The sequence below is a fragment of the Pteronotus mesoamericanus genome, unplaced genomic scaffold (assembly GCF_021234165.1).
Source record: "Pteronotus mesoamericanus isolate MK-2021 breed Mesoamerican mustached bat unplaced genomic scaffold, CSHL_Meso_final scaffold_533, whole genome shotgun sequence".
In the NCBI taxonomy this organism is placed as follows: Eukaryota; Metazoa; Chordata; class Mammalia; order Chiroptera; family Mormoopidae; genus Pteronotus; species Pteronotus mesoamericanus.
Window position 1 is genome coordinate 4,003,663 of NW_026555320.1, and position 26,102 is coordinate 4,029,764.

At 47.9% G+C, this 26,102-nt stretch overlaps 2 protein-coding genes across 2 annotated transcripts in view; both read right to left on the minus strand.

Moving 5' to 3' along the window:
* PRKAR2A (protein kinase cAMP-dependent type II regulatory subunit alpha) overlaps positions 1–949 on the minus strand; it is a 43,087-nt gene extending 42,138 nt beyond the window's left edge. The window contains exon 1 of the mRNA XM_054594571.1: positions 373–949. Within this exon, the coding sequence (XP_054450546.1) occupies positions 373–625 (253 nt within the window). The 5' untranslated portion in view covers positions 626–949. The remainder of the gene's footprint in view (positions 1–372) is intronic.
* Positions 950–6,066: 5,117 nt separating this feature from the next.
* On the minus strand, positions 6,067–25,606 carry SLC25A20 (solute carrier family 25 member 20). Its single transcript, XM_054594506.1, has 9 exons — positions 25,395–25,606; positions 21,712–21,804; positions 17,939–18,066; positions 13,772–13,862; positions 9,243–9,360; positions 8,485–8,557; positions 8,020–8,129; positions 7,407–7,531; positions 6,067–6,899 (listed from the first exon to the last, which is right to left on the minus strand). Exons 1-9 carry the CDS (start codon positions 25,497–25,499, stop codon positions 6,837–6,839), a joined length of 906 nt encoding a protein of 301 aa, XP_054450481.1. The 5' UTR covers positions 25,500–25,606; the 3' UTR covers positions 6,067–6,836.
* Positions 25,607–26,102: the final 496 nt, after the last annotated feature.

Below are 26,102 nucleotides of genomic sequence, written 5' to 3' on the forward strand. Positions count from 1 at the left end.
CGGGAAGGAAACCGGGCGAAGGGTCTCCAGCAGAGGCGAGGGCTCCTCGGGCTCCTCCCGCTCCGGCCAGGCGGACGCGGGTTCCGCGCCACCACGCGGGCCGAAAGCGCGCACGTTTCCTTGGAGGCTGAATCTGACAACTCACTCCGCGCGCGCCAGGGCTCGGGGCACCGCGGAACTCAGTTTGGAAGAGGCGCACGCGGGACTCCCGCCGGCGGCGCAGGGAGCCCCGACAGACTCCCATCCAGAGCTCCAAGGTCCCGACGCTGGGTGGTCGGCTTGGCCCCCGCAGCCCCCTCTAGCCCTCTGGAGACCGCCTACCCGGCTCCTTCCGTCCCCCCGCCGCGAACCTCGGCCCAACCCGCCGCCTACCGTCCAAGTCCTCGTCCTCATCGGTCTCACTCTCTGCGTTCGCGTCGGCGACAAGGCCGGGGCTGAGCTCTAGATCCTGGGAGCCGGAAGGAGGGGCGGCGGGAGGGCTGGAGGCTCGGGCGCGGGCCTCACGCAGGCGGCTGAAGTAGTCTACCGCGAAGTCGACGAGGTCGGGCGGCCGCTTCCGTAGCACCTCCACCGTGTAGCCCTGCAGCAGCTCCGTGAGGCCCGGCGGGATCTGGATGTGGCTCATGCCGGCGGCGGCCGCGAAGGCAGGCGGGTCCCGGCCGCCGGCGGCCACTGCCTCCGCGCTCCCTCACGCCGGCCTCACGCCCGGGGCCCGCGAGGTCTCCTCACGCGCGACCGCGATCGGGCCTTCCTCGTGCCGTGCCGCCCGTTGGCCGGCTATGCGTTTCCGGGCCGCACGACCCTACGCTGCTTGTACGGCTGGCCTGGTGCGGCCACTGCTGTCACTGGGCAGCCGCCGCCGCCGCCGCCGCCGCCGCCGCCGCCGCCGCGGGGACCGACCAGCGGGCAGGCGGGACGGGCGGGGCAGGAGCCCGGGTTGTGACGCACGCGGCTGCGGGCGTGCGCGCGCGTCCCCGCCGAGAGCCAGCCTTTAGTGCGCGTGCGTCGCCGAGCCGCCCGCCCTTGGCCGGTCGCGGCTACAACAGAGTCGTCGGCGCCTTTCACCTAGTCTTAAAGACCTTTCATTTATTCTTTCAACACGCGCCAAGAGCTTCTGGTTTGCCAGCCCTTACTGGGCAGCAGGGACACAGCCCAGGGGACACATCACCACTTCAGTGTGGTTCTGGCCGTGGTGAAGAGCAAGCGGACCCACTTTAGGAGGTGGGATTCAAGTTGACTTCCAAGCCTGCACAGGATCCAACTTAGGATCTGTAGGAGAGCCATCTGAGCATGGCGAACAGTGAGAACAAAGGCCTGGCAGTCAGGACCACCCTGGCCGGCAGGTGGAATGGTGGAATGACCACAGGACGCTCAGGCAGGTCTGTGAGATGTCAAACAGGGAAGGCCTTGTACATAGTAGGCGGTGTAATGATACAGTAATTTGGGAGCCGGAGGCAGAGAAGCCTGAAAGGCCAAATGTGTTACCTTGAGAAACGGGAATAAGGCCATTGCAGGAATGCCCTCTGTGCCTGTTGTTTTACTTGAGTACTCCCACCAGAATTCCCAGCACTGGGTCTCCATGTGCCTTCTCCCCCCATGCTCCACCCTGGGTTCTGCACTTGATGGTGTTGAGCAGACCACAAGGCAGTGTCATCCTTTGCCCCTGGGGAACGGACACAGGCAAACTGGAAGGACCAGTCTATTTCCCAAATTGTCCCCTTTCACCCACACCAGATTGGAAGTGAATAGGAAAAGGTGAAGACCTTCCTGGAATGTCCATGCCACAGCTGAGGCACTACCAAAAGGCCCAGTGGTCATGGGCAGTCCTCCCTCTCTTTGCTGGGCCCCACCAGAAGGACACCAGCTGTATGTAGGCTTGGGAACCGGAAAGGCTTTTGATTTGGGATGGGTAAGCTCTGCCTGGTAATTACCCTGTATTAATTAAAATTCTCACTAGGACTTGTTGTATTTGCTTGGCACACACCCAGAAGCTCAGTGCTGCAGGTGCAGAAGCCACCCAAGTTCTAGGCCAGGCAGGCCCATGATTCCAAACAGCAGTGTCTCCCTAGTCAAGTTCCTTGACCCCTGGAAGGAGTCTTGGACCACCAGAGGGGAGGGGTAGTGTCCAACTTGTTGCTTGCTGGATCCTTACTGCACACTCTCAGAGAAGGTTTGCTGAATGAATGATAAATTTCCACACAGTGAGCAGAGCCAATTAAACTGCACTCCTGACCGTACGGTGTCAGAATTAGGATTCTTTGCTTTAAACCTGTGCTTCTGATCTCAGAATACAAAGACTTCACAAAGGACAGGCAGCGAGGAGGGGGAGGGTTTTGCAACTCTCCTCTGCTGTTGGGTAGACCAGCCTTTCCAAGTTTTCCTGGAGTCAGCCCACACCCAGGAAACCTGGGTGTGACTCCCACTGTACTACCACACCTGAGAATCTGCCCTCTCTTCAAACAGTCCTACAACCAACCCTTCGGAAGGGCAAAAATCACAACTCCACTCCCTGGTTTGCCCATTTGTCAGGTTTTGTATATTTGACAGGGGAACAGGCACCTGTACAGTTAGGACTCTGATCTCGATTGCAAAATAGAGTAGAGGGAGGCTACTCCAGGGCTGATGAGCTGGGTGTGGTGGGTTCTGCCAGTTGCTCTAAGCAACACCCATCAGTCTCTGCTAGAAGCAGGCTGGCTTGCCTGGCTTGTTGGCAGATGCTCTGCAGCTTGGTCAGCCGGCCAGCCAGCAAACATAGCATTCAAAGGCATCCTTGGACCTGGAGGGAATAAGGCTCCTTACCTGTCTCCACATACTAGCATCAGAGTAAGAAGAGACAGCCAGCTTCTAGGCCCGACTTGACTGCCCTCCCTGACCATCTGGTCCCCAGAGCAGGGATCCATCTCTGCTCCTTCTAGGAAACCCTTCAGTAGGAAGTGAAATACGAAGGGCCTTCACGAATGCCCAGATGAGCTGGCCAGGAAAGAGGGAAGAGAATATCAGGGGGTCTGAGCCCCGAATCTTCTACCCTTACCCTCCCCGGACTGCCCTCATTCGAGCCTGTCCGCCTCCACCACGGGGACTAGCTTTGGCAACCGAAAACCATAGGCAGCAAGAAACCGGGAAACAGCGGCAAGTGATGGGGGGTGGAAAAGGCCAAGATTAGAGCCCTCCCCAAAAGCAAGAGAAATATAGGGCCAATGGTAGAGAAGAGGAGGCCCCAGAGCCCTGACAAGAGCTTAACTCCAAACCTCCTCTTCTCACAATGGGACCAAGTCTCAGAGATGTTTACAACAATGGATACAGGGTAACACAGGTGGGGCACATGTTTAGCCCCACAGCAGTGGGTTTGCTGAAAATGAGCATGGTTGGGTACCTGCTGCTATTTCCGATCAAACTGAACTTCAGGTACTCTTCATAGGATGATTATTCAAAGGTATTTTTTTCTTTCAGGAAGAAGAGATGCCCAAAACCCCCCCGATTCCTCTGGAGGCCTGCTCTTGGCCTAGATCCCCCAATTTACACACCTTCTGCCCTCTAGTGCCCTCTGCCTACTGGGGGGGGGTGAGGTGAACTCAGCCCCAGCAGGAATACCTCCTCCTCCTCTGCCCCAGGGGCCGCTTGTCCAAGCCACTCTAGCGCTGCACTCGTTTCCTGTGCTCGCTTGCCCACCTGACCACCTCTGCATCCCCTGGTTCAGTCCTGCAGGTTCACTTACTGTCTCCTACCGTCAGTTTCTGTCTTGCCTTTGAAGTGTTCATAAGCCAACAGGGAACAGAAGGGATTGGGGAAGTGGGCTATGTTTCCTCTGCCCTCTTCAGCACCTATGCCTCCCCCAGGAGGCCACGGCCTTAGGTCCAGAAAGTCTGGTCTGTTTTAACAAATGTCCTGCTCCCGTGAGTAGTCAATTCCTGGGTCACTTATTACTACTGTACCTGTGTGCCACCTCCTTCCCCAGAACACTGTTCCAAGAAAATATCGGTCTTTGCAGTGGACCTAGTCTGCCTCTGAGACATTGCAGGGCAAGGACAGAACCTAGAAAGCAAGGGAAAGCCCGGCTGGAGGGCCACAGGCCTTCATGTTGCCCAGAGCAGAGAACACAGAAAAGGGAGCCCTCTGGGAGCACCTGGTCCTGGGGCCTTGCCAGGGTCGATTGGGACTCTGCATGTCACCCCGACCCCATTCACAGGCCAGTTGGCCGGGCTTTGACCCTGCATTGTACAGACAGGCCTCTTGGAGGTGGGTCAGGTAGCCCCAGGACGGCCTTTGATAGCATCCCAAGCCTTTCTGCAGGGCTCCGGATATCCAGACACCACTCTATTAGTCCTGCTCTGTTATCAACTTGCCAGTGATCTTGGCAGAGCAGTTTATCCCTTCTGAGCCTTCATGTTCACGTCTCAAAGTGGGGGTAAAAATCCCTACCCATCAAACATTGAGTTACATGGGGATAAAGAGATGAAAAAGAACCCTTGAAGAGGTGAGAAAGGGCATAGTGGGTTCCCACATCAAAAGAACTGTGGGGGAAGAACTGTGGGTAGAGATGGTAGGACCTTTCAGCAGAAATGGCGCTACTACGGTTTCTAATAGGCTGCTGTTGCAACAGCCTGCGCTCTGTCCTTCCCATTTCACCCAGTTATACTCTGCTTTGAGCCTACTATCCCGGCTGGTTGTTTTAACAAACACTGTCTGGCTTCTACTTAAAGCTGTCTGTGACACAGAAATGGCTGCGGAGGGTCCCATCTCTTCCCCTGGCCCCCATCCGAGAGAGGGGAGATATATCAGAACAGGTGGCATTTCAAAGTGCATCATAAAAAAGAAGTGCCAGCCAGGAGGGAGTTACTCACCATCTGCTCTACTCCCTTCACAAATATGTCTCCAGGGGCTTCCCTATTTGACTAAACATCTATTGAAGACCCAAAGGAGTAAAAGAATCTACCACCACTAACATCAAGGAACCAAAAACATTCCATTTTAAAATAGAAGCAGTTTCAAAGGGCAAATTATCCAGAAGCACAGAGTCTAAAAGTGATCCGGAGCCATGGGAACGGCTGGCATTTCACTGGGATGCAAATGCACTCCCAGGGGCTTCCCAGCAAAGGGAAAGGTCTTAAGAAGGTCTCAAAAACTGGGTTGTGCTGTGAACAGCTTCAGGAGATGCATATATGGCCATCTCTAAATCAAAAAGATTAAACAGAGAGACCCCGCAGGAGGAGAGCAGAGGGCACACAATTTTCATCTTAGAATGTTACTTTTTTACTTGACCATAGTTCCTATCTTGCCATCCAGAAGTATCTTCCCAGAAATAAAGCCGCCTTCCTTAAACCCCCAAATCTTCAGCTTCCTGCTAGGTAGGCCACACCCACTCCTGGATATGTGTGGGTCCCTGCCCCACTCACCTATTTACATGGAATGGTGGCTCGAAAGCCAAAGTTCAAGGGTCTCCTTGCAGCTGCAGCAAGCAGGAACTGCAAGTGCAACAGAACTGTGACTGCCAGTAGGGACACTGTCAGAGAAGCCCAGCTCCAGTAGCCTCACCTTCCACCAGGCAAGGACAGACTAGCTTGTGACTCTCTACTCCAACTTCCTCACCTTAGGCATCACCTGGGCGTTCTCCTCAGCCAGATGAGTAAAGCCAGGCTGGTGACATTGGCTCACAGAGCAACCCAAAGCTCCTGTGAAAGCTCCAGACTGCTTTTGGTCTTTGAGAACAATCGATCCTCCACCTCTTACCTCCGACACCCACATAGCTGGGTGCAGAAAGGCTAAGGGACGACTGGATAAGCTGCAGGCTAGGTCCGTGGGGCCTGCACGCCAGGCTTACACTGGGGGTTGTGAGAACGGTTACCAGTCGAGTTGTCCCACCCCACCCGCTCCACCTTAAGCAGCGGGGGCTGGAGCAGTCAGGCAAGGATGGCCTGGCCAAAACTTGCCCCTTTTTCTCCTGCTGGAGCCTGAGGCAACCAGGAAAGGACGCTGGATCCTTGACTGCCTCGACCAAGGCCACAGGCTGCCTGCTGAAATGAGCTAGATTCAAAAGAGGAAAAAAAAACAACTCGCACGATGCAAAAATTAAAAATAATATTTATTGCTTCCTGTAAAAACAGGGGGCTCTCATGGGAAAAGAATGTGCAAAGAGAGCCTTCTGACACCTTGGGCTTTCTCATCCTAGCAGGCTGGGACTGCCGATTCAAAACTCTCCTCGGTGTGCAGGAGGGAAAGCTCTCCGCCTCCTCCTGGGAAATTAGACTACTCTAGATTTGATTTTGATTACTTGCATGCCTTAAAAAAAACAACCCTACAGTTATCAGGCTATCTGCCCCTACACATTTGCTCATTCCACTAGACCATCCGACATGGGCCTCAAGTTCATACCCTCCTGTGTAGGTCAGGATAGAATGATACCACAGAAATCTGGTGGGTGTTCCTGCCTAGGGATCCAAGAAGCTCCTGGTTAGCTGGCTGAAAACATGCATAGCACCTGCAGTAAAAGGCTGAACTTTTCTCTTTCGAGACCAGTGTTTTGGGTTATAGTAGGGCCAGTAGCCAACCAATCCATAGACAGTATTCTGGCTACAAGTGGTATCTGGTCTAGAAGCTACTTACTCCACCTCCAAATCCTCCTGAGATCCTTAGACAAGAGTGAATTCAAGTTTCAAAATGGCAAGCCATGTCATACCAGGTAGAGGATGTCATTAAGGCAAACGGTCTCAACAAGTCCATGCACAGAGCTCTGATCCCACCATCCCCCTCCCCTCGCCCTTCAGGAAGGCCTAGTCCTGCCCGCTGCTCTTCTTCAGTAACAGTTTCCAGCATCCAGAAGCCTTGAGCAGCCTTCAGCCTCAGAAGTTGGGGGCGATCCAATTAAGAAACTTCATGGCAACTTCAAAGCCAAGGAAACAGGCCTGAGAAAGGTTTGGAAGAAGAGAAAAGCCAGCAGGAATTGTCACTATTCAGAGAGACCCCAGCACCGCCCTTGGCTGGCCCTGTCAGGACCAGAACCCCTCCCTAACCCACCCAAGTCAGGGAATCAAGCTGTGCTTTTTCATTCCCAAGAGGGGAAGAAAATGCATGTCCCACAACTGTACATTTCTAATGGCCAGGTCAGGTCATCAAAGGCCCTCATTTCATAAAGTCACAAAGGCAAAAATCTTCCTGACATCTTCAGGAAAGGGAGCAAATTAAAAGGTTCTGGTCTCTGGCCATACCACCCTGAATGCACCCGATCTCGCCTGATCTTGGAAGCTAAGCATGGTCGGGCCTGGTTAGTACCTGGATGGGAGAAGGCCCTGGCTGAGGGTAGGCTCTTTGGGAAAACTGAGCCCCTGATCCAACCCCAGAAGCAGGCAAAAGTCAGCCTGTACCTTGTTCTGAACCCCAAAGGGCAAGCACAGCTCCTGCCGGCCACTTACCGCATTGGCCGGGAAGGCTCGGATCATCACCGCATTGAAACCTTTGTACAATGATGCGACTCCTTCATTCCGGATCAGCTCCCTCAGCACATCTCTGAAACCATTAGGATATTTTCCAGGAGGTGCTGTGGGCAGAACCCAACTGTTAAGGTTTCAGGAAGCTTCCTGACCTGACCACGGTGACCCAGATGAGAACAATCTTATAGTCAAGTCTTCCTGCAGGGTCACAGCACCAGGGAGAGGACACCTTGCAGGTCATCTGGGACCAGTCCACAGACAACACAGTTCACCTTGGGACAAACAGACACAGATGTCTGGATTACTGGTGCTGAGGGAGTGGAGAAGAGAAATGAACAAGGAAACAGTCCTTTTTCTCACAGAGCAGGGGGAGAGTTGATTTGACTTCTTCTTTTACTTACTTTGTGTTCAGATAACATGAAAATGAGGCTAGGCTTCTAGAACACACATGAGTACAGGGGAAAATGCTGGTTGGACAGGTGCTGGGGGTGCTCTGGAGGGTGAGTCCCCCTCAGGTCTTCAGAGCTCTGCACCCCAGGGGCAGCCAGTTCCAGGACCCACGGCACCCCCGTCCACCCCGCTACCCTCCACTAACCAGTCTGGAAGCGGGACTTCAGCACGTCTGGAGGGATGGCCACCGCCCAGTTGAAGATTCCCGCGATGCCCCCAGCCACCAGGATCCGAGGCACGCTGAGCTCACTGACACTGCAGAACACCAACCACAGTCAGACCGAGGCTGTGAGAGCGGCACTCTGACCGCCCTGCCCGTGGCAGGCGGCGAGAGGGAGAAGCCAGCTAGAGCGAGAAGATCCAAGGCCAGGGTTCCTGTGCCAAGGCAGGTGCCACTTGGAGGAGGAGGTTTCATGCACTTGTTTCAAATACTTGCTCCCTTGGGTGAGGCACAGAGTAAGAGGTGCTGGTTGGGCCTCAGCAGCAACGAGAGGAAAGAGGACATGAAGCCAGAAGCAAGTCCCACTTCTGCCTCCAGACCCACTCTCAGGAAAGCGCACCTACCTACCCGTGGCTGAGCACAGAGGCTTTTAAGTTCTTTTCTCCTCACCTCTTTCCCTCTGGAGTGAGGATATTTTTAAGCCATTCATATGTCATGAAATACATCCCACTGGCTGGAACATCTGTTAGTGGTAAGAAATATGTGAATTAAATGACATAAAATCCTGAACTTAGTAGAGCCACATGTGGCACTGGATTCGTCAAGGTTGCCTGAGAAGCTCCTCAGCAGCACATCCTATCTGCAGTAATCACTGTGCAGTGACCAGATGCCGCGCTGGGGTGGGCACTGGTGCGAGTGAATATAAACACACGGGACATCACTTAATCTTCAAAGTCCACTCTGCCTAGTTCCCAGTGACATGCCCACTCCAAGCAGTTATGGCCACACCTAGCATCCGGCCTTCCTCCCAGCTACCATCTCAGGACAAGGGCGTGGCCATCTCTGCCTCTCCTACTGCCACCCCAGCAGAACAAGCTGCTCGAAACCAGGGAGAGCCCCACGGTTCCTAAGTCACCCTTCTTCCCACTCAAGTCTCCAGTCATAATTTCTACCTACTTGCCACTCCCCTCCACCGGCCACTGTCATGACTCCTACCGGAAGGACGGAAGGTGCCCCCATCTTCATGTGTGCTCATGTGGCCAGAGGTGAGACTGCCTAAAACCAGGACACACGGTTCTGGCCTTGTCAAAGTTGTGGCATGTATGGTGCCAAGGCTAATCTGGCAATCCAGGCAAGACCCTCTGTGGCAAATCCACCTCAGGTGAGCCCCTCCAAGGTGACATCAGGTGGGGGGCCTCAAAGTTTACCTCGCATGAGGGTGAGCACAGTCCCCTTGTAGATGCCTCGGATGCCAGCCTCCTGGTACAGCTTCTTTGCACAGTCTAAGGCACCACTGTATTTGGTTTCCCCTGAAGAAGCCTGAATCTGAGAGGGAGGGAAGAGTCATCGAGTCAGCAAGGGCATCACAGTCAACAGACTCGGCAGGTTACAGATTAGAGACTGAGTAGGGAAGAGGTCATTAAGCATTAGGCCCACACAAGATGACTGTGAAAACAATAGTTATTTAGAATGTACAATACTGGTGCAAGTCACTATGCTAGAAGGCTAGGTGAAAATATCACAAGATATGCACACACTGACTAGAAAAAAATTAAAAGAGGAGTTGGAAAATAAGTTGAAGAACTCTTCAAAACACAAAAGCATTCCCAATAAAGTTAGATGGAAGGTCTAGAAAGAAGGAGACAAATCCATCAATCATTCATTTACTCTATTTCAACAAATATCTATTGAGCACCAACTCCATTCCAAGCCCTAAGCAATCATGAAGCTTGATTAAGAAATGGAGAACTGGAAATTGCATTCGGAGCTCTGTACGTGTATGGATACAGGTCCTGTGCAGAGCAAGGGGAGGGCCAAGGAGAGGCCCCCACTCCAGTCTCGGGGACCCAGGGCCTAAAAGCTTGAAGGCAGGCAGGGGTAACCCCCGTAATGACCTGAGAGAAAGACAGCCCCAAGCAGAAGCCACAGCAAATGCAGAGCTAAGAGGAATCGGAACATGGGGGCATCAGCTAAAGAGTAATTAAAGCTGAAAAGAGAGTTCAGTTTTAACAGTTCCAAGGAGAAACGCTTACAAAATAAATATAAAAATCCAATAATTTTCTTACCTACCAGCACTAACCAGTTGAAAAATAATGGAAAAGAATCCCATTCTAAACAGCAATAAAATGCATGTGCTCCAAGCAATAGGATTTGCATATATGAAACTTTAAAACAAAACAAAAAACTCTTAAAATACCTCTAAGAGATATAAAAGAAGAGGTAAATAAAAAGAGTCATAATTCTGGTTATGAAAAGTTTCCAATCAGAAAGACGTCAAGTTTTCTAAAAATAAAAATATAAGATAATGTCAATCTAATACCAATTGCTTATTTTATTTATTTATTTATTTTTGGGGTATAACTTCCCCAAATGATCCAGGCACATGTGAACCTGGTATGTCTGAGGAACAGCAGGGAGGCCGATGTGACCAGAGGCTGCTGAAGCTGACCCACAGTGATCTGGAACGCCGAAGAGGACTGGACATAGAACTGACATGCTAACAATCTTCTCACTATTTTACAGTATAGACTGTAAGCAGGGAACCAAGTAAGGTGGCCCTCCCAGCTGTCCTGGCCGGTGATGAAGGTAACCTGGAGCAAGGTAGCTGCAATGGAGGTGATAAGAAGGGATGGGTTTGGGATATGTTGAAAGCCAACTTAATTGTTCAACAGGTGGGATACATACAGTGAGAGAAAGAGAAAAACCTAGGACTTTTGCGTTTTGGGACTGAACAGCTAAAAGGATGGTGTTGCCACCACCTGAGTTGCAGAAGGCTGTCAGTCAAGGAGGCTGGGGGAAAACCAGTTCAGTTTTGCACGAGGTGCCTGTGAGCATCCGCATGGCAATGCTGGATAAACTGGTCCAAAGTTCTGGAAAAGTCTGAACTGGAGATGAAAATGGAAGACTTCGACTAATTCTTATACATTATGCAAAAATTAACTTATAATGGGGTTACATACTTAAATATAAAATGTAAAACTGTAAATAAAACTTTTAAGATTTTATTTATTTATTTATTTTAGAGAGAGGAAGAAAGAAAGGGAGAGAAACATCGATGTGTTAGAGATAAACAGACTGATTGTCTCTCACATGCCTCCAAATGGGGACCTGGCCTGCAACCCAGGCGTGGGTCCTGCCTGGGAATTGGAACCCGCAGCCTTTTGGTTTGTAGGGCAGCGCTCAATCCACTGAGCCACACCAGCCAGAACTAGACAAAACTTATAGGAAAAAATAGAAGAAAATCTTCAGGATATTGGGCTAGATAAAGGGTTCTTAGCCTCAATATCTTAAGCACCCAATGCCCAATCAAGAAAAGTTAATAAACTTAACTTCATTAAAATTGAAAATGTTTGCTCAAAAGATTATTAAGAGGATGAGAAGAAGCTATAGATTGTGAGAAAATATTTGCAAACCACATATCTAAAAAAGCACTAGTATCTAGAATAAAGGACTGTCAAAACTCAACAATTAAAAAATAATCCAATTGGAAAATGAGCAAAAGACATGAACAGACATTTTACCAAATAAGATATACGATTGCAAAAACCACAAGAAAACAAGTTCAACATCTTCGGCTACTAAGAAACTACAAATTAAAAGGAGATATCATTACACACCTATCAGAATGGCTAAAATCAAAAATAGAGACAGCACCAAATGTTGGTGAGGATGCAGAGAAACTGGGTCCCTCACACATTGCTGGTGGGATTGCAAAATGGTAAGGCCACCCTTAAAACAGTTTGCTAGTTTCTTTAAAAACTAAACATGCAACCACCATATGATTTAGGAATTATACTCCTGGGCATTTATCCCAGAGAAATGAATACTTATTTTCTCAGAAAAATCTCTGTACATGACTGTTTATGCACGTTTACTCATAAAGCCAAAAACTGGAAACAACCCAGATATCCTTCAATGGATGGAAAGTTAAACATATTGTGGTTTGTCCATGCCAAACATATTGTGGTTCATCCATGCCATGCATCCTTAAAATAATGTGAATTATTCATATATCAACAATATGAATGAATCTCTAGAAAACTATGTTGAGTTAAAAAAGCCAGTATGAAAATTTTATATACAATATGACTCCATTTATGTAACATTCTTGAAATTTCAAAATTATAGAAATGAAGTATAGATTAATGGTTGCTGGGGCGGTTCAGGGCTAGAGCAGGGAAGGGAAGCGGATGTGGTTATAAAAGGGCACTATCAGGGGTCCTTGCTACACTGGAAATGTTCTGTTTTTTGACGGTATCACTGTCAATATCCTGATTGTGATATTGTACTATAGTTTTCAGATGTTACCATTGTGAGCAAACTGGGTGAACGGTATGGGGGATCTCTCTGTATCTTTCCTGTCTTTCTTTTTTTCTTTCTTTCTTCTTTGCATTATTTCTTACAACTGTACATGAATCTATTATATTATCTCAAAATAAGAAGTTTAATTAAGAAATACACAAAATTGAAAGGCCATGAAAAAAAGACTTGTGATATATGATAAGCAATTAATAAGCTTAATATGTCCAGGCTTTTATAAATACATTTAGGGGAAAAAAATGAGCAAAGAACATAAATAGGTACTTCACAAAGGAAAAATACAAGCAACTAATATTCATCAAAATAATCAGGTACATTGTGTGAAATCTGATCACAGAGATCTTCACTCCTGGTATATACTTTGTCACACCACCAGGTAAGGGATTACTGGGTAAATGACAGCCATGTGTGGAATGAAATAAGTTGCAGAAAATTATGCTTGAGAAAAATAATCACAGAAAAATATTATGGTATATCAAGGGGAAAAAGTTCATAATAAAACAATTATAGCAGATGATCCTAATTTTATTTCAAAGGGTAATATTTCTCAATAAATACACGTTTACCAAAAGACTAGAATTCACATACAAGCAGTGGTAACAGTGGTTACCTCAGTGGTGCAGCCTCATGGGTAACAGATACATTATTTTCTTTGTGCTTCCCTGCATTATTGACATTTGCTAGGCCTGACTAGCATGACTTAGTGGGTTGGGCATCATACAGCTAACCAAAATGTTACCAGTTTGATTCCCAGTCAGGGCACATGCCTGGGTTACAGGGCCAGGCCCTCAGTTAAGGGCATGAGAGAGGCAACTAATTGATGTTTCTCTCACACATCAATGTTTCTGATGTTTCTCTCCCTCTCTTCCTTCCTTCCCTTCTCTCTAAAAAGTAAATAAAATATTTTTAAAAATTTTTTTGGCAAGAATTGTGTATTAAATTACTTCAGTCATTCGAAGAAAAAGCATTCACATTTGTTTTTTAAGAGGAGTCCTGTGTGGTAAGGCGGACACCCAGTTCACTGGGCCTGAGAACAAGCCAAGCACTCTACGGGCACCGAGCTGTTGGACAATCCATGGAGACATAAGATGTTGGGCAGGAACAACCTTGCTTTCACCTCTAATGAGACATGACTTACCTTTTAGAGTTTCTGAAGCAGATGCTAATAAGGGTAGATATGTCTGGACTGCCAATCACAAGGGTGACATTTTGGTTGGTCTGTTATACTGTCCTGGTTCTTGATTCTACTATGAGTGCTTCCATGTTCCTGAAAACCTTGAAACTGTTTTGCACACCTGACCTGAAGCCTTCTAAAGGGTGAAAGGATATAAACATCCACACAAAATTGTATACCGAACAGAAAAAGCTAACCATTTCCTCCCACATCACGTCCCCCCACCCCAGACCACACCCTTACCTGTAACAGGCACTTGATCCGTTCTCCTGGGGTCATGATTCCAGTGGTGAATACGCCAGATAACATCCCAGCTGCAAACAGCTGGGGATAGCTGCAGTGAAAACAAAACCAGAGGCAAGTACCTGTGACTACTCAATCAGGACAGAAGCAATCGCAGCAAAGGATGACTTTATAAGAAAAAACAAAACAAAACAAACTTGTGCTGGGCAGAAAGTCCAGCACAAATAACTCATATTTTGCACAAAAGCCAAGTCTCAGGTGTATTCTGAAGTCAAACTCCCCAGGGCAGGGGTCTCTGTGCCAAGAACCACGCAAGGCCCACCTGCACTCTCAGGTGGCCTCACCCATAGGAGAAGCTTTATAGGAAGACATGGTTTCCGTCCCTGCCACGCACAATGGCTATAAACAAGTTTCTAGGCATCTCTGCACCTTGCTTTGCCATTTATAAAATTCAGGGTTGTTGTTGAAAAAAGCCACTAACCTAGGGTCTGGATTTCAGTTGACCCCAGTTCCTCTCCAGTGTCACCTCCTCTGGATCACCAAGGATATGAGAACATTTTAAGCCAAGATTCAAGCAGGAGAGCATCAAGGCCAGAAAGAACAGCGGTAGCCACCTCCACAGGTTGAGGGACACCAGGTCAGTCCTAAGGAATGTACTATATATAAAACACTGAAAAAGGGGACTTCCGCTCAAGATGGAGGTGTAGGTAAACATGCTTTGCCTCCTTGTGCAACCATAGAAGAATTACAACTAGACCTCAAAACAAATAATACCCAGAACCATCAGAAAATTGAGCTGTTTGGAAGTCTGACAACCAAAGACCTAAAGAAGCCACGTTTATCCAGACAGGTGCCTTTTCTACAATAGGCCACACTACTAAGACAGAGAGTCAAAGCAGCTCTACCTAATACACAGAAACAAACACAGGGAGGCTGCCAAACTGAGGAGACAAGGAAATAGGGCTCAAATGAAAGAACAGAACAAAACCCCGGGAAAAGGACTAAACAAAACAGAGATCACCAACCTATCAGTTGCGGAGTTCAAAACACTGGTGATCAGGATGCTCAAAGAACTCACTGAGTATGGCAACAGCATAAAAAAGACCCAATAAGAAATGAAGGTTACACTAAATGAAATAAAGAGAAATCTACAGGGAACCAACAGTGGACGGTATAAAGACGGGATTCAAATCAATGATTCAGAACACAAGTAAGAAATAAGCATTCAACCAGAACAGCAAGAAGAAAAAAGAATTTTAGAAACAAGTATAGTATAGGATGCCTCTGGGACATCTCCAAATGTACCAACATCCAAATTACAGGGATGCCAGAAGGAGAAGAGGAAGAGCAAGAAATTGAAAACTTATTTGGGAAAAGTAGTGGAAGAAAACTTCCTTAATTTGGTGAAGGAAATAGACATACAAGTTCAGGAAGCACAGAGAGTACCAAACAAGTTGGACCCAAAGAGGGCCACACCAAGACACACCATAATTAAAATGCCAACGGTTAAAGATAAAGAGAGAATCTTAAAAGCAGCAAGAGAAAAGCAGAGAATTACCTACAAAGAAGTTCCCATAAGATTATCAGCTGATTTCTCAAAAGAAACTTTGCAGGCTAGAAGGGACTGGCAAGAAGTACTTAAAGTGATGAAAAGCAAGAACCTACAACCAAGATGACTCTATCCAGCAAAGCTATCATTTCGAATGGAAGGGCAGATAAAAGTGCTTCCCAGACAAGGTAAAGCTAAGGGAGTTCATCATCACCAAGCCATTATTACATGAAATGTTAAAAGGAATTATTTATGAAAAAGATCGAAACTATAAACATTAAAATGGGAACAAATTCACAACTATCAACAATCTAAAAAAACAAACTGAGCAAACAACCAGAAAAGCAACAGAGTCATAGACATGGAGATCATCTGGAGAGTTATCAGTGGGGAGGAGGAAAGGGGAGAATGGGGGAAAAGGTGCAGGGATTAAGAAGCGTAATTGGTAGGTACAGAATAGACAGGGGGATGGTAAGAACAGTATAGGAGCTTTGGCTGATGCGGCTCAGTGGATTGAGTGCCCGCCTGTGAACTGAAAGGTCACTGATTTGATTCCTGGTCAGGGCACATGCTCGGGTTGCAGGCCAGGTCCCCAGCTGGGGGCATGCAATAGGCAACCGACTGATGTTTCTCTCCATCTCTTTCTCCCTCCCTTATCCTCTCTCTAAAAATGAATAAATAAAATCTTAAAAAAAAAAAAAAAGGAAAGAAAAGAATAGTATAGGAAATGAAGAAGCCAAAGAACTTATATACATGGCCCAAGGACATGAACTAAGGGCGGGGGTAATTGCTGGAGGGGATGGGGGTACCAGGCAGAGGGTACCCAAGGGAGGAAAACTGGGACAACTAGCATTATCAATAAAAGATATTTTTTCAAAAAAGATAATAAGAAAGGGCCAGACCAGGATGGTACCCAGTCAGGCATGATAGGCCCTGGGGCCCTCTGTGTAGGGAACAGTCCCCCCAGCGGTCAGAGATATGACCCTCACCCTGGCCCCCACAGTATGAGCCACAGTGAGTATTCTGAGGAGGTTGAGGTGAGGCTCCTAGCATCCACAGCTGTCTACGCCATCTCCGGCATCTTCTCCTTCTGGGATTGGCAATACCAGGGTGGTACAGAGGCCATGCAGCGCAAAGCTACCGCAAGTATCTCAAAGCAGTCCCTACAACTTAGCAAATGTTGCTGAAGAACTTCACTTACTTGCCTGCCTAAGTCCCAGGCCCCTCCTGACCCTCAAGCCTCTGAGAGCTGAGCCTTCAGGTCAGTTCCACCCAATAAAGAGCCCAAGACCTGAGGAACGGATGTCAAAGTGGGTAGGGAGACATCCACTGAGGGTCCTTCCCTCCAGGCAGGGCACCAGTCTCAACGGCCCAGTTTCTGCCACGCACTCGCCCAGGCGGGGTTCACACGCCTACTTCAGGCACGCAAGCCCAGGACAAACGCTGACGGCTCAACAGTCGAGAGTCGCTTTCATGCATGGGCTCCTTCACAGTCTCAATTCGCAGTGCTGCTCCCAAGGGAGACCTCTCAGCAACTAAACATCCCCTTATGAGGCCAGCATGCTCCATTCTTCCCCGGATGCCCAGGCCCTAGGCCAGGCACACTTCCATCTCCTGGAATGGGCGGCCCTCCTCAGACCGGGGTCTTTGTGTGTGCGCAGGGTACCATGTAGATACCCTGTGACTGCCTGGCCCATTCTGCCACCCCCTCTGCCACTCCCACCCCAAGGAGGCCTGTGTGGGTGCTGGGCTTCCTGGGCTTCCACCCCAAGGCCCGGTCCTGCTCCTTTCCACAGTCTTCCCAAACACCACTGCCAGGAGGAGATAGTGACTGGGCTGACGCTCAGGATTCTGGACATGGCAGGATTATGGGGGTGAGGTCCCGAGCATCTCAACCTTTGCTTAAGCAGGAAGAGTGTTTCTCTGGTCACGTCACGTGGGGAACACAACCCATAGGCCAAAGTACCGGCAGTGACCCTGCTGGGCTTCTGGCGCATGGCCCTGGCACAGCTGTGAGAACTCTGTTTTCAGGAACTTCTTTGTCGCAAACTGTAATTCTGACTCACCTGCCATTTCATACCCAAATCCAACTTTTTAAAGTTTATTAAAAGGAAAAACACTGATTTATTTCACTTTATCAGAGAGACCCGTGTCCAAAATAATTATAAGCATGTTATTAAGATGAAGTAAAAGATAGAAGTGGGAATCTCTCTTTTCCCAACCAGGTGATAGAAAACAAGGCTGCCACTGTCACCGCTGCGGCACCAGATACTGCTCGGGGCGCCTGAAACACATTTTTATGTTTTAACCTGACACACATGTTAGCATGTAGACCTCACAACACCCCTTGAGACTGGAGTTACTAATATCCCCAGTAAGCGTGATACTGTCTCACTTAAGGAATTATGAAAACCTGGTGGGGGCGGGGATTTTCCTCTTTTGGTTCACAGAACAAAGGAAACTCAGGTAGCTCCCTCATGTGCCATGCGTGGTCTCAAGGGCCAGCCTCTGGGGTGCAGGAGGACAGCCGCTGCCTGTCTCCCAAGGTTCTTCCCTTTAACTCAGGTTACACCACCAGGCGGAGCAGTGTCTAGTGCTGCAGGTTTGTAAGTACTCACCTGAGCACATCTTCTGGGTGTTTCTGTTGCAGTTTCTTCCCCAAACCAAACCCAAAGAAGCACACAGCAAACATGGGGGTGACGCCGATGATGGGGGCAGCCATGCCTCGATACAGCCCCGTGATGCCCTGCGAGGAATCACAGAAGCAGAAGCTGTGTATAGACGCCGCCCTCCTTCACACCGCTGAAACAGGCGAGCAGTGTGTCTGTCTGCTCATCCGAGGCATCCTTCCTTCACCTCTCTGCCAAGGGGAGCTTTTAAAAGGAAGAAAACCTCCCATTTATCACAAATAGCTGTCCTCTTATACACTGTTGGAGAAAATGGAAAACAGCTTTCATTCTGGAAGAAAATCTGGCAGTAGGTAGCAGACCCTTTCACCAGGAAATTCTCTGTCTAGAAATGTATTCTAAGGAAATACTCAGATATGGAAAAAATAAAATAACATCTGGCATTTATCAGGTACCATAATTTTGGAATGACTCTAATAGCTCCCAAATAGGAAGTAAATGAGACAAGTTATAGGAATTCCATAAATGGACTATCACACAGTCATAAAATCACATTGTAACGGGAAGAGACTACTAAGTGAAAACAAAGCAGGATACAAAACAGGATGTTTTGATCTGACTTCCTTGGGGTGAGATTACAGGTGATTAAGAAATTTTTGTATTTTCCAAGTATTAAGACATGGGATTTTTTATTGTTAAAAACAACAGTAGTAAGTCCTGATCAGTGTGGCTCAGTTGGTTGGGAGTCGTCCTGCAAAGGGAAAGGTTGCAAGTTTGATTCCCAATCAGGGTGCACGTCTCAGTTGCACGTTTGGTCCCCTGTCCCTGGTTGGGGTGTGTACCAGAGGCAACTGATTGACGTTTCTCTCGCACATCGATGTTTCTCTCCCTCTCTTTCTCCCTCCCTTCCCCTCTCTCTCCAAATAAATAAAATCTTAAAAAAAACCACAACCCAATAGTAAGACTGCACATCAATTTTCATTAGTATAGTTTGGCAATGAAAGCCACTATGCAGTAGCAATTAGTAGATGCTAAGACAACACCCCAACCAAACAAGAGTAGTAAAGGGAACGGAAGGTCTGGGATCTGGGAGAGCAAAGGTTCAGCCCAAGAAAGGCGAGAGGGACTTCCAGGATGGTTCTGGGTGCAGTGGACCTGCGAAGAAGCCCACCTACATAGGGGTACAAGGAGGGAGGATTCCAGGAGGCACGTTTCCAAGAAAAACAAGGCAAAGTTACAGACACTGAAACAACAGGTAATTACTGTTCATTTGGAGAACCAAGAGAGGTATTATTCCACAGAGCATTCAGGGTTCAGTGTAACAGAGACAGCCATTCCAAGAAACACAAGTAACTGGAATTGACATAGTTATTAAGCCAACCTCAAGAAAAACAAAGAGTTGAACAATAAATGAAATGCACATCATAGCACATTATTTAATTAACAGAAAGAAACATATATAAATATAGTTGTAATCATAAAAACAGTGAATTTGATTAAATGACAAACTAGGATAAAATTCTATGGGCAGGTCAGAAAGAGAGCACAGGTAATATAAGAGTTAAAATCGTCTACCATAAATAGGGAGATAAAATATATAGAAATGTGTGAAATATAACAGTAACTGTGTATTATGTAGCTCCAGAGAAACAGCATAAACAAGTGCAAGAGCTCAAGGTAGTTGTCCCTGGAAAATGCGGCGGACAGGGTTGTGTGTGTGAGGGGTTAGGGTTAGGGTTAGGGTTAGGGCCTTTCAGTAACAAACTAAGTGCTTGTAACACTTTAATAAAAAATAATTTTAAAAATAATTTTAAAAACAAATACAAAAATGTAAAAGCTACTCCTCATGGAGAGTGGCAGGGGTAACCGAGCGGGGCTGCAGGTGGGAGCGTGCCTGGCTGCAGACCCTGGGCACTCACCGCCCTTCTGCCTTCCAGAACTAAAGGGGCACAGCTGTACCTGTCAGCACACCTCCAGGATCCTGCAGAGGTCAATTGCTACTGCAAGCTGTAAGCTGACTCTCCAAATACAAAGAGCAAGTACAAGAGAAAAGGGTGATGGGACAGAGCTAAGGTTTTGAGGAGGATCTAAAAAGCAGCAGGGGACAAAGCCCTTCCAAAGCCCCTCCCACAGCTCCCCACCTGGCTAAGCAGGACGCTCAGGTCCTGAGGGGCCAAGCCCATTCCTCCTGACAATTCTGCTGGCCTTCCCTCTACCGTGCTGGCTTACCCAGATCCATGCAGCACAACCAAGGCCTTTGTCTGGCAGCTCCAGAAAGCAAGAGGGCTATGTTTGGGCACAACACACACCAGGGACACAAGGCAATATGGTTGGAATAAGGGAGCCTGATCAACTCTGCAGGGAGTTGGGTTTACACAAGCCTTTTTCACCAGGCCCCCAGCACCCAGCACATTGCCCAGCTGCTAAACGAGTGCTCAGTAACATTTGTTGACCAAGGGGCATGTAAACCTGCCTCTCTTTCATAAGGGCAGAGGACTCTGAGCAGACCTAAAGCCTAAAGCCTCCATCCTACACTGATCAGACTCTACCCAGGGTGGCACAGATAAAAGAAGGAGTACTTTGCCCTGGCTGGGGTGGCTCAGTTGATTGGAGCATTGTCCCACACACCACAAGGTTGCAGGTTCGATTCCCAGTCAGGGCACATACCTAGGCTGTAGGTTTGATGCCTGGTTGGGGCACATAAGGGAGGCAACCTATTGATGTTTCTCTCACACATTGATGTTTCATTCTCTTTCTCTCCCCTCCTCTCTCTTTCAAAAAAAAAAATCAATAAAAACATATCCTTGGGTGAGGATTTAAAAAAAAATAAAAAGAAGGAGCACCTTACAGAAGAAAAGGCAGTGCTAACTCAGGTATGGATGCAAAATCTTCCTCCCATGCCTGGATCCTTCAGGAACCCTGGGAACAACTTCTCCCCAAGTCCAATTCCATCACTTACCAGCAGAATCTCCTCTTTATCTCAGAGACACCTACTTTTCTCTTTCTGTATATTTAGTAAAAACTATGCACTTAACAGGGCATTAATTCATATGAGAATTATAGTTTAAGAAGAAAAGGAAGAGAAAAATTCTCAACAAGGTCTTTTTATGCATGTGCTAATGAAGTGAGGAATAAATATCACTAGTAATTAAAACTTTCTAAAAATCCCCCGTTTGGACCCTGGCCGGGTGGCTCAGTTGGTTGGAGCATCATCCTGAACACCAATAGGCTGCAGGTGTTCAATCCCTGGTCAGGACACATACCTAGGTTTTGGGTTTGATCCCTGGTCGGCGTGTGTATGGGAGGCAATCAATCAGTTTAGTGTCCCAGTCTCAGGGTTTGAATACTCTGCTGGCCTCTCTCACTATTCCTCAGACTGACTTTTCCTCCAGACTTTTCTTAAACTTCTGCCACTGACCTTTGTCAAACTGATTGATCCAGATTTGCATTGTCTTCCAATTTTCTTCCACTTCTAGTCTCCAATCAGTCCCCACTAATTTCCTGTGGTCTAAATTCTGCCTTCCAAAAAGAGAATCATTTTATTAACTTTAGTCATCCACATAAAACTGGAACTGCAACTAGCAAAGACTCCAGAGCGATGACAGTAGGGGGACATAGGACCGCATGGTAAAAGAGCCACTGCTGGGGGTTAGACCTCCAGCAGAACCGCACAAGGTCAAGACAAGCCCTAGAGGGAGTCACACAGCAACCCGGTGAATGTGTTCCTCTGAGTGAAAGGAATGCCCACCACCGAGATACAATACCTCTCTAATGAGAGTCTTCCGGAAACAGTCAAAGGTCCCAGAATACATGGGGGGCTGTCCAGGCAAACTCGCGGGCTGCGTCTGTAGTCGGACCTGAAACCAGAAGTTAAAATACGGTCATTTCCTATAATCAGAACTGCCTCACTTAACCTGTTGGATTCAGGCTTCTCTTTCCTCCAGTTTATGGAAACCCTGCACTCACGAGTCATCAGGAGAATGCTTTTAGAGACAGTAACAGTTCCTCTGATTTCCTTGTCCACTTACTTTTGCCATTCATTTCTTACCTCATGGATCCCACAATGGCCCAATGGGACAGGTATTCCCAGTTTACAGATGAGGAGAAAGGGTTTAGTGAGTTCAGTAACATGCCAGTAACAAGTTGTGACATGCCAGTAACGAGCTGATGCAAAGCTTAGCTCTAGCCACCACCCACTCCAACATGTAATGGCATGTCAGGTAGTTAGGTAGTTTGGAGCGAGGTGGATTTAATCCCACTCTTCTTGGCCCTCACCCCTCTTGACCTTTTGGTGTGTCCAAGGCTTCAACTGTCTCTTTAAGCCTCCCTTCTTAGTACTTGCTCCTTTGTCTTCTTTTCTACTCCAGACACTCTCCAAGGCTTAGCACCTTACTAATCTGGCCCACTATTCCTTTCAGAAAACTCAGATTCCTGGGCTTCAGCTACTACTGCTCAGTGATTACTCTCACTGGCCCATCTCCAGACTTTCTCTCCCTACCATTAGGGCTCCATTTCCAACTGCCTGGAGCAGCTCTCCCTATTCAAATCAGCCCCAGAATCTCCCCTCCTGATGAATATCCCGTTTGTGCCAGATCCACCTACTTACCTACCCTCTTTCTCAGGACTTGAAACCCTAGCATCACCTCTGACTGCTTCCTGTTGCTCTTCTTGCTCTATCACATGAGTACCAAGTCTGTTGGAGTAGTCCTTCAAGATGCTTCCAGAATCCTAATTTTTCCCCCTCTCTGTCTGAGTCTTCTCCCAGGTCAGGTCCTCACCCATCCTTACCCAATGTAGTGGTTTTCAGTTACGTCCACTAATTCTTTGACATGCTTCCCCTTCAAGAGGTCAATCCTAATTCTCCTCCCCTTGGACGTAGGCCAGACTCAGTGATTTCACTTCTATCGAATAGAATGTGGTGGTATTGGTGCTATGTGACTTCCAAGGCTGGGGAACAAGAAGGCCAGCTTCTGCCTGGCTCCATCACAGGTTAACTTACTTTGGAGGAAGGCAGCCTCTACGTTATGAGGACACTCATGCAATCTGGAGAGGTGACGCACGGAAGAAAAAAGGCCTCCTGACCACAATCAGTACCAACTCGCCAACATATGAATGAACCACATGGGAGTCAGTCTTCAGATGAATGCAGTCCCAGCCAACTTCTTTTTTTTTCCCGTGGGTGGGGGGGGCAGTATCTTTGGTTCAGTATTAGTATTTTCAAACAGTTTCATTAAGATATAATTCACATACCATAAAATTCACCCATTTAAAGTATACAAGTCAATGGTTTTTAGTAATACACACTTGTGCAGCTTTCATTACCATTGATTTGAGAGCATGTTCATCACCCCCAAAAGAAACACCACACCCATTTGTAAGTCACTCCCCATTTCACTCTCCTCTTAGCGCCTGGCAACCACTAATCTATTTTCTGTCTCTATGGATCTGTCTATTCTGTATATTTCATTTATTTCATATGTGGTCTTTCACACCTGGCTTCTTTTACTTAGTATAATGTTTTCAAAGTTCCTCTATGCTGTACCATACATCAGTCCTTCATTCCTCCTTTTCGGTGAATAATATTCCATTGTACTAATTTATCTGTTCACCAGATAAGATACATTTGCATTTTTTCCACTTTTTGATTATTAGGAGCAAAGGTGATATAAACATTTGTGTATGGGTTTTTGTATGGATATGTTTTCACTTCTCTTGGTTATTGTATTGGTCAGGATTCTCCACAGAAACAGAACCAGTAGGATATGGAGATTTATTTACTAATTCAGAAAGATACAGGGTGGGGCAAAAGCAGGTTTACAGTTGTATGTGAAACGCAGAGCTTATTGTTGGATTATTAATTATTGTATTATTTACCATATGAACAACTGTAAACCTCCTTTTGCCCCACCCTGTATATGCATCCCTATATTCATTGCATTATTTACAATGGCCAAGATATAGAAACAACGTAAGTGTTCATGTATGGATGAATGGATAAATAAGATGTGATACACACACACACACACACACACACACACACACACACACACATAAAGACTACTCAGCCAAAAAAAAAAAAAAGAAAGAAATTTTGTTATTTGAAAAAATATTAATGGAACCTTGATAGTATAACGCTAAGTGAAATACGTCAAACAGAAAGTACCATATGAAATCACAAACAAAACAAACTCACTGATACAGAGAATAGATTGGTGGTTACCAGAGGGGCCGGGAGTTGGGGTGGGCAAAAGGGGTGATGGGGGTCAACTGCGTGGTGATGGACAGTAACTAGAATTTTGGGGGCTGCTTAGCACTACCACCATCTGGGAAGAAGTAAACACACAGCAAGTACCATCAGCTAAGCAGCTGATTTCCTGTTTCACAGCGTCCTAACCAGGCAGGTTAATCCTGGTCTTGCCATAGAATGACCTCAGCTCCTCTACTAGGTGAAAGCAGCAAAGAAGTTGCTGCCCAAATCTGCCAAGAGGACAGGTCCTAAAGCTATTTCTCTGTGTTGGAAACACAATCTGAATTCTAACAAGCCCCCTAACAGGCTTCCCACTCTATGAGACTCAGGTCTGCTCCCCAGCACCCTGTCTGTGACCTGTCAATTTCCTCCTAGTGTGTCTCCAGAAATAAGGTTAGAATACTAGGATGAAGCTTTGAATGCTAAGTCACAGAACATGGACTTTGGCCTCCATTAAGTCCTGGCTGAAAGTGCTGCAGAGGGAAGAGCTGAGGCAGGCAGACGTGAGGAAGCCCAGGGAAAAGCCCTGATGAGTTTTCTCCTTCCCAAAGCCTCAGTTTGACCATGGCTTTCTCACCTGGGCGTTGTGAGCATTGGCCTGGCCCCGGACAAAGTTGGTCACAGGCTTCCTTGGCAGGGACTCAGTCACTGAGGACATAACCATTTTCCACTGGAGGCCACTCATGCTAATATGAGGTGACAGGCTGAGGATGGCCAAGCCCCACTCAAGGAGGGGGAAAGGTGGAAGGAGATAGTAATGGGCACTTTACCCCAGAACAATGTGTCAAAAGATATCTTTAGAATAACCGTGCCCCTTCCTGAGGCGAGCTTTACAAGCGACCTGTTTCAGGCTAGCCGATAACGTTAGGGTTTACTGAAATCAGAGCTCGGGGGAGGCGCCTTTTCTTTCCCATCCCCAAAGAAGTGGCGCAAGGTCAGGAGAGGCTACGGGACGGAGAACTTGAAATTACAGTCCTTGATGGCGGGTTAGAGACTGCTCACTCTGCGCGATCCAGCTCTTTGCGGCGTAAGGAACAGCTCCCACGAACCCCTTGAAGGGGCGAAAGGGAGATTCCTGGACTTCTCACGGAAGCTCCCACAGGCCCCCTTTCTGTCCCGGGCCGCGCCTCGCGGGAGACCCTGCTTTCCGCGCTCTGCCGGGGCCTGCCCCCTCTAACCCGCGCCCCATCTTCCTCGCACCTTAACCGTGTCCAGCGGGTGTCCCACGAACACCAGGCACATGCCTCCAAAGCCGCCGGCCAGGAGATTCTTCAGCGGGCTGATGGGCTTCGCCTGGTCTGTCATGGTCCGTCTGTCAGCGTGTCTGCACGTTCCCTGCCGCCTAGCTACACTGTCCCAGGCGCAGCACCGGCCCCGCCGACCTTTCACCCACTTTCTGATGGGCGGGGCAAGAACCCGGGGCAGGTCGGGAGGTGGGCCTAGGCTGCCCCGCGGGGCTTCCGCCGTGGGGCTACTTCCGGCCTCGGCCCCTCCCCGATGGGCGTGGCCTGAGGAAGCTGGGCTAGCCTTGACACCGTCTGGGTGGTGTTTAGGTATCCGTGGGGTGGGTGAATTTACCCAGGAAGGCTTTCCGGACTTAATGTTTCCCCCTCTGTGCTCCTCACGCCTTTACTCACTCGGCAGAAGTCGACTGCCCTCTGCTATGTGCCAGGCGCCCTTCCAGGTGCTGGAGGCATCGCTGGTAGTACAGCACACGAGTCCCTGTCTTCGTGGAGTTTACACCATATCAAAGATAAATAAGTGAAAAATGCATAGTATCAACTAGTAATAACTGATAGGAGAAAAATAAACCTGGAAAGAGGATGAGGGTGGGAGGACAAAGTAATTTACAATTTTAAATAAGTAAGGGAGGATTTCACTGAGGTGACTAGATTCAAGACCTGAGAA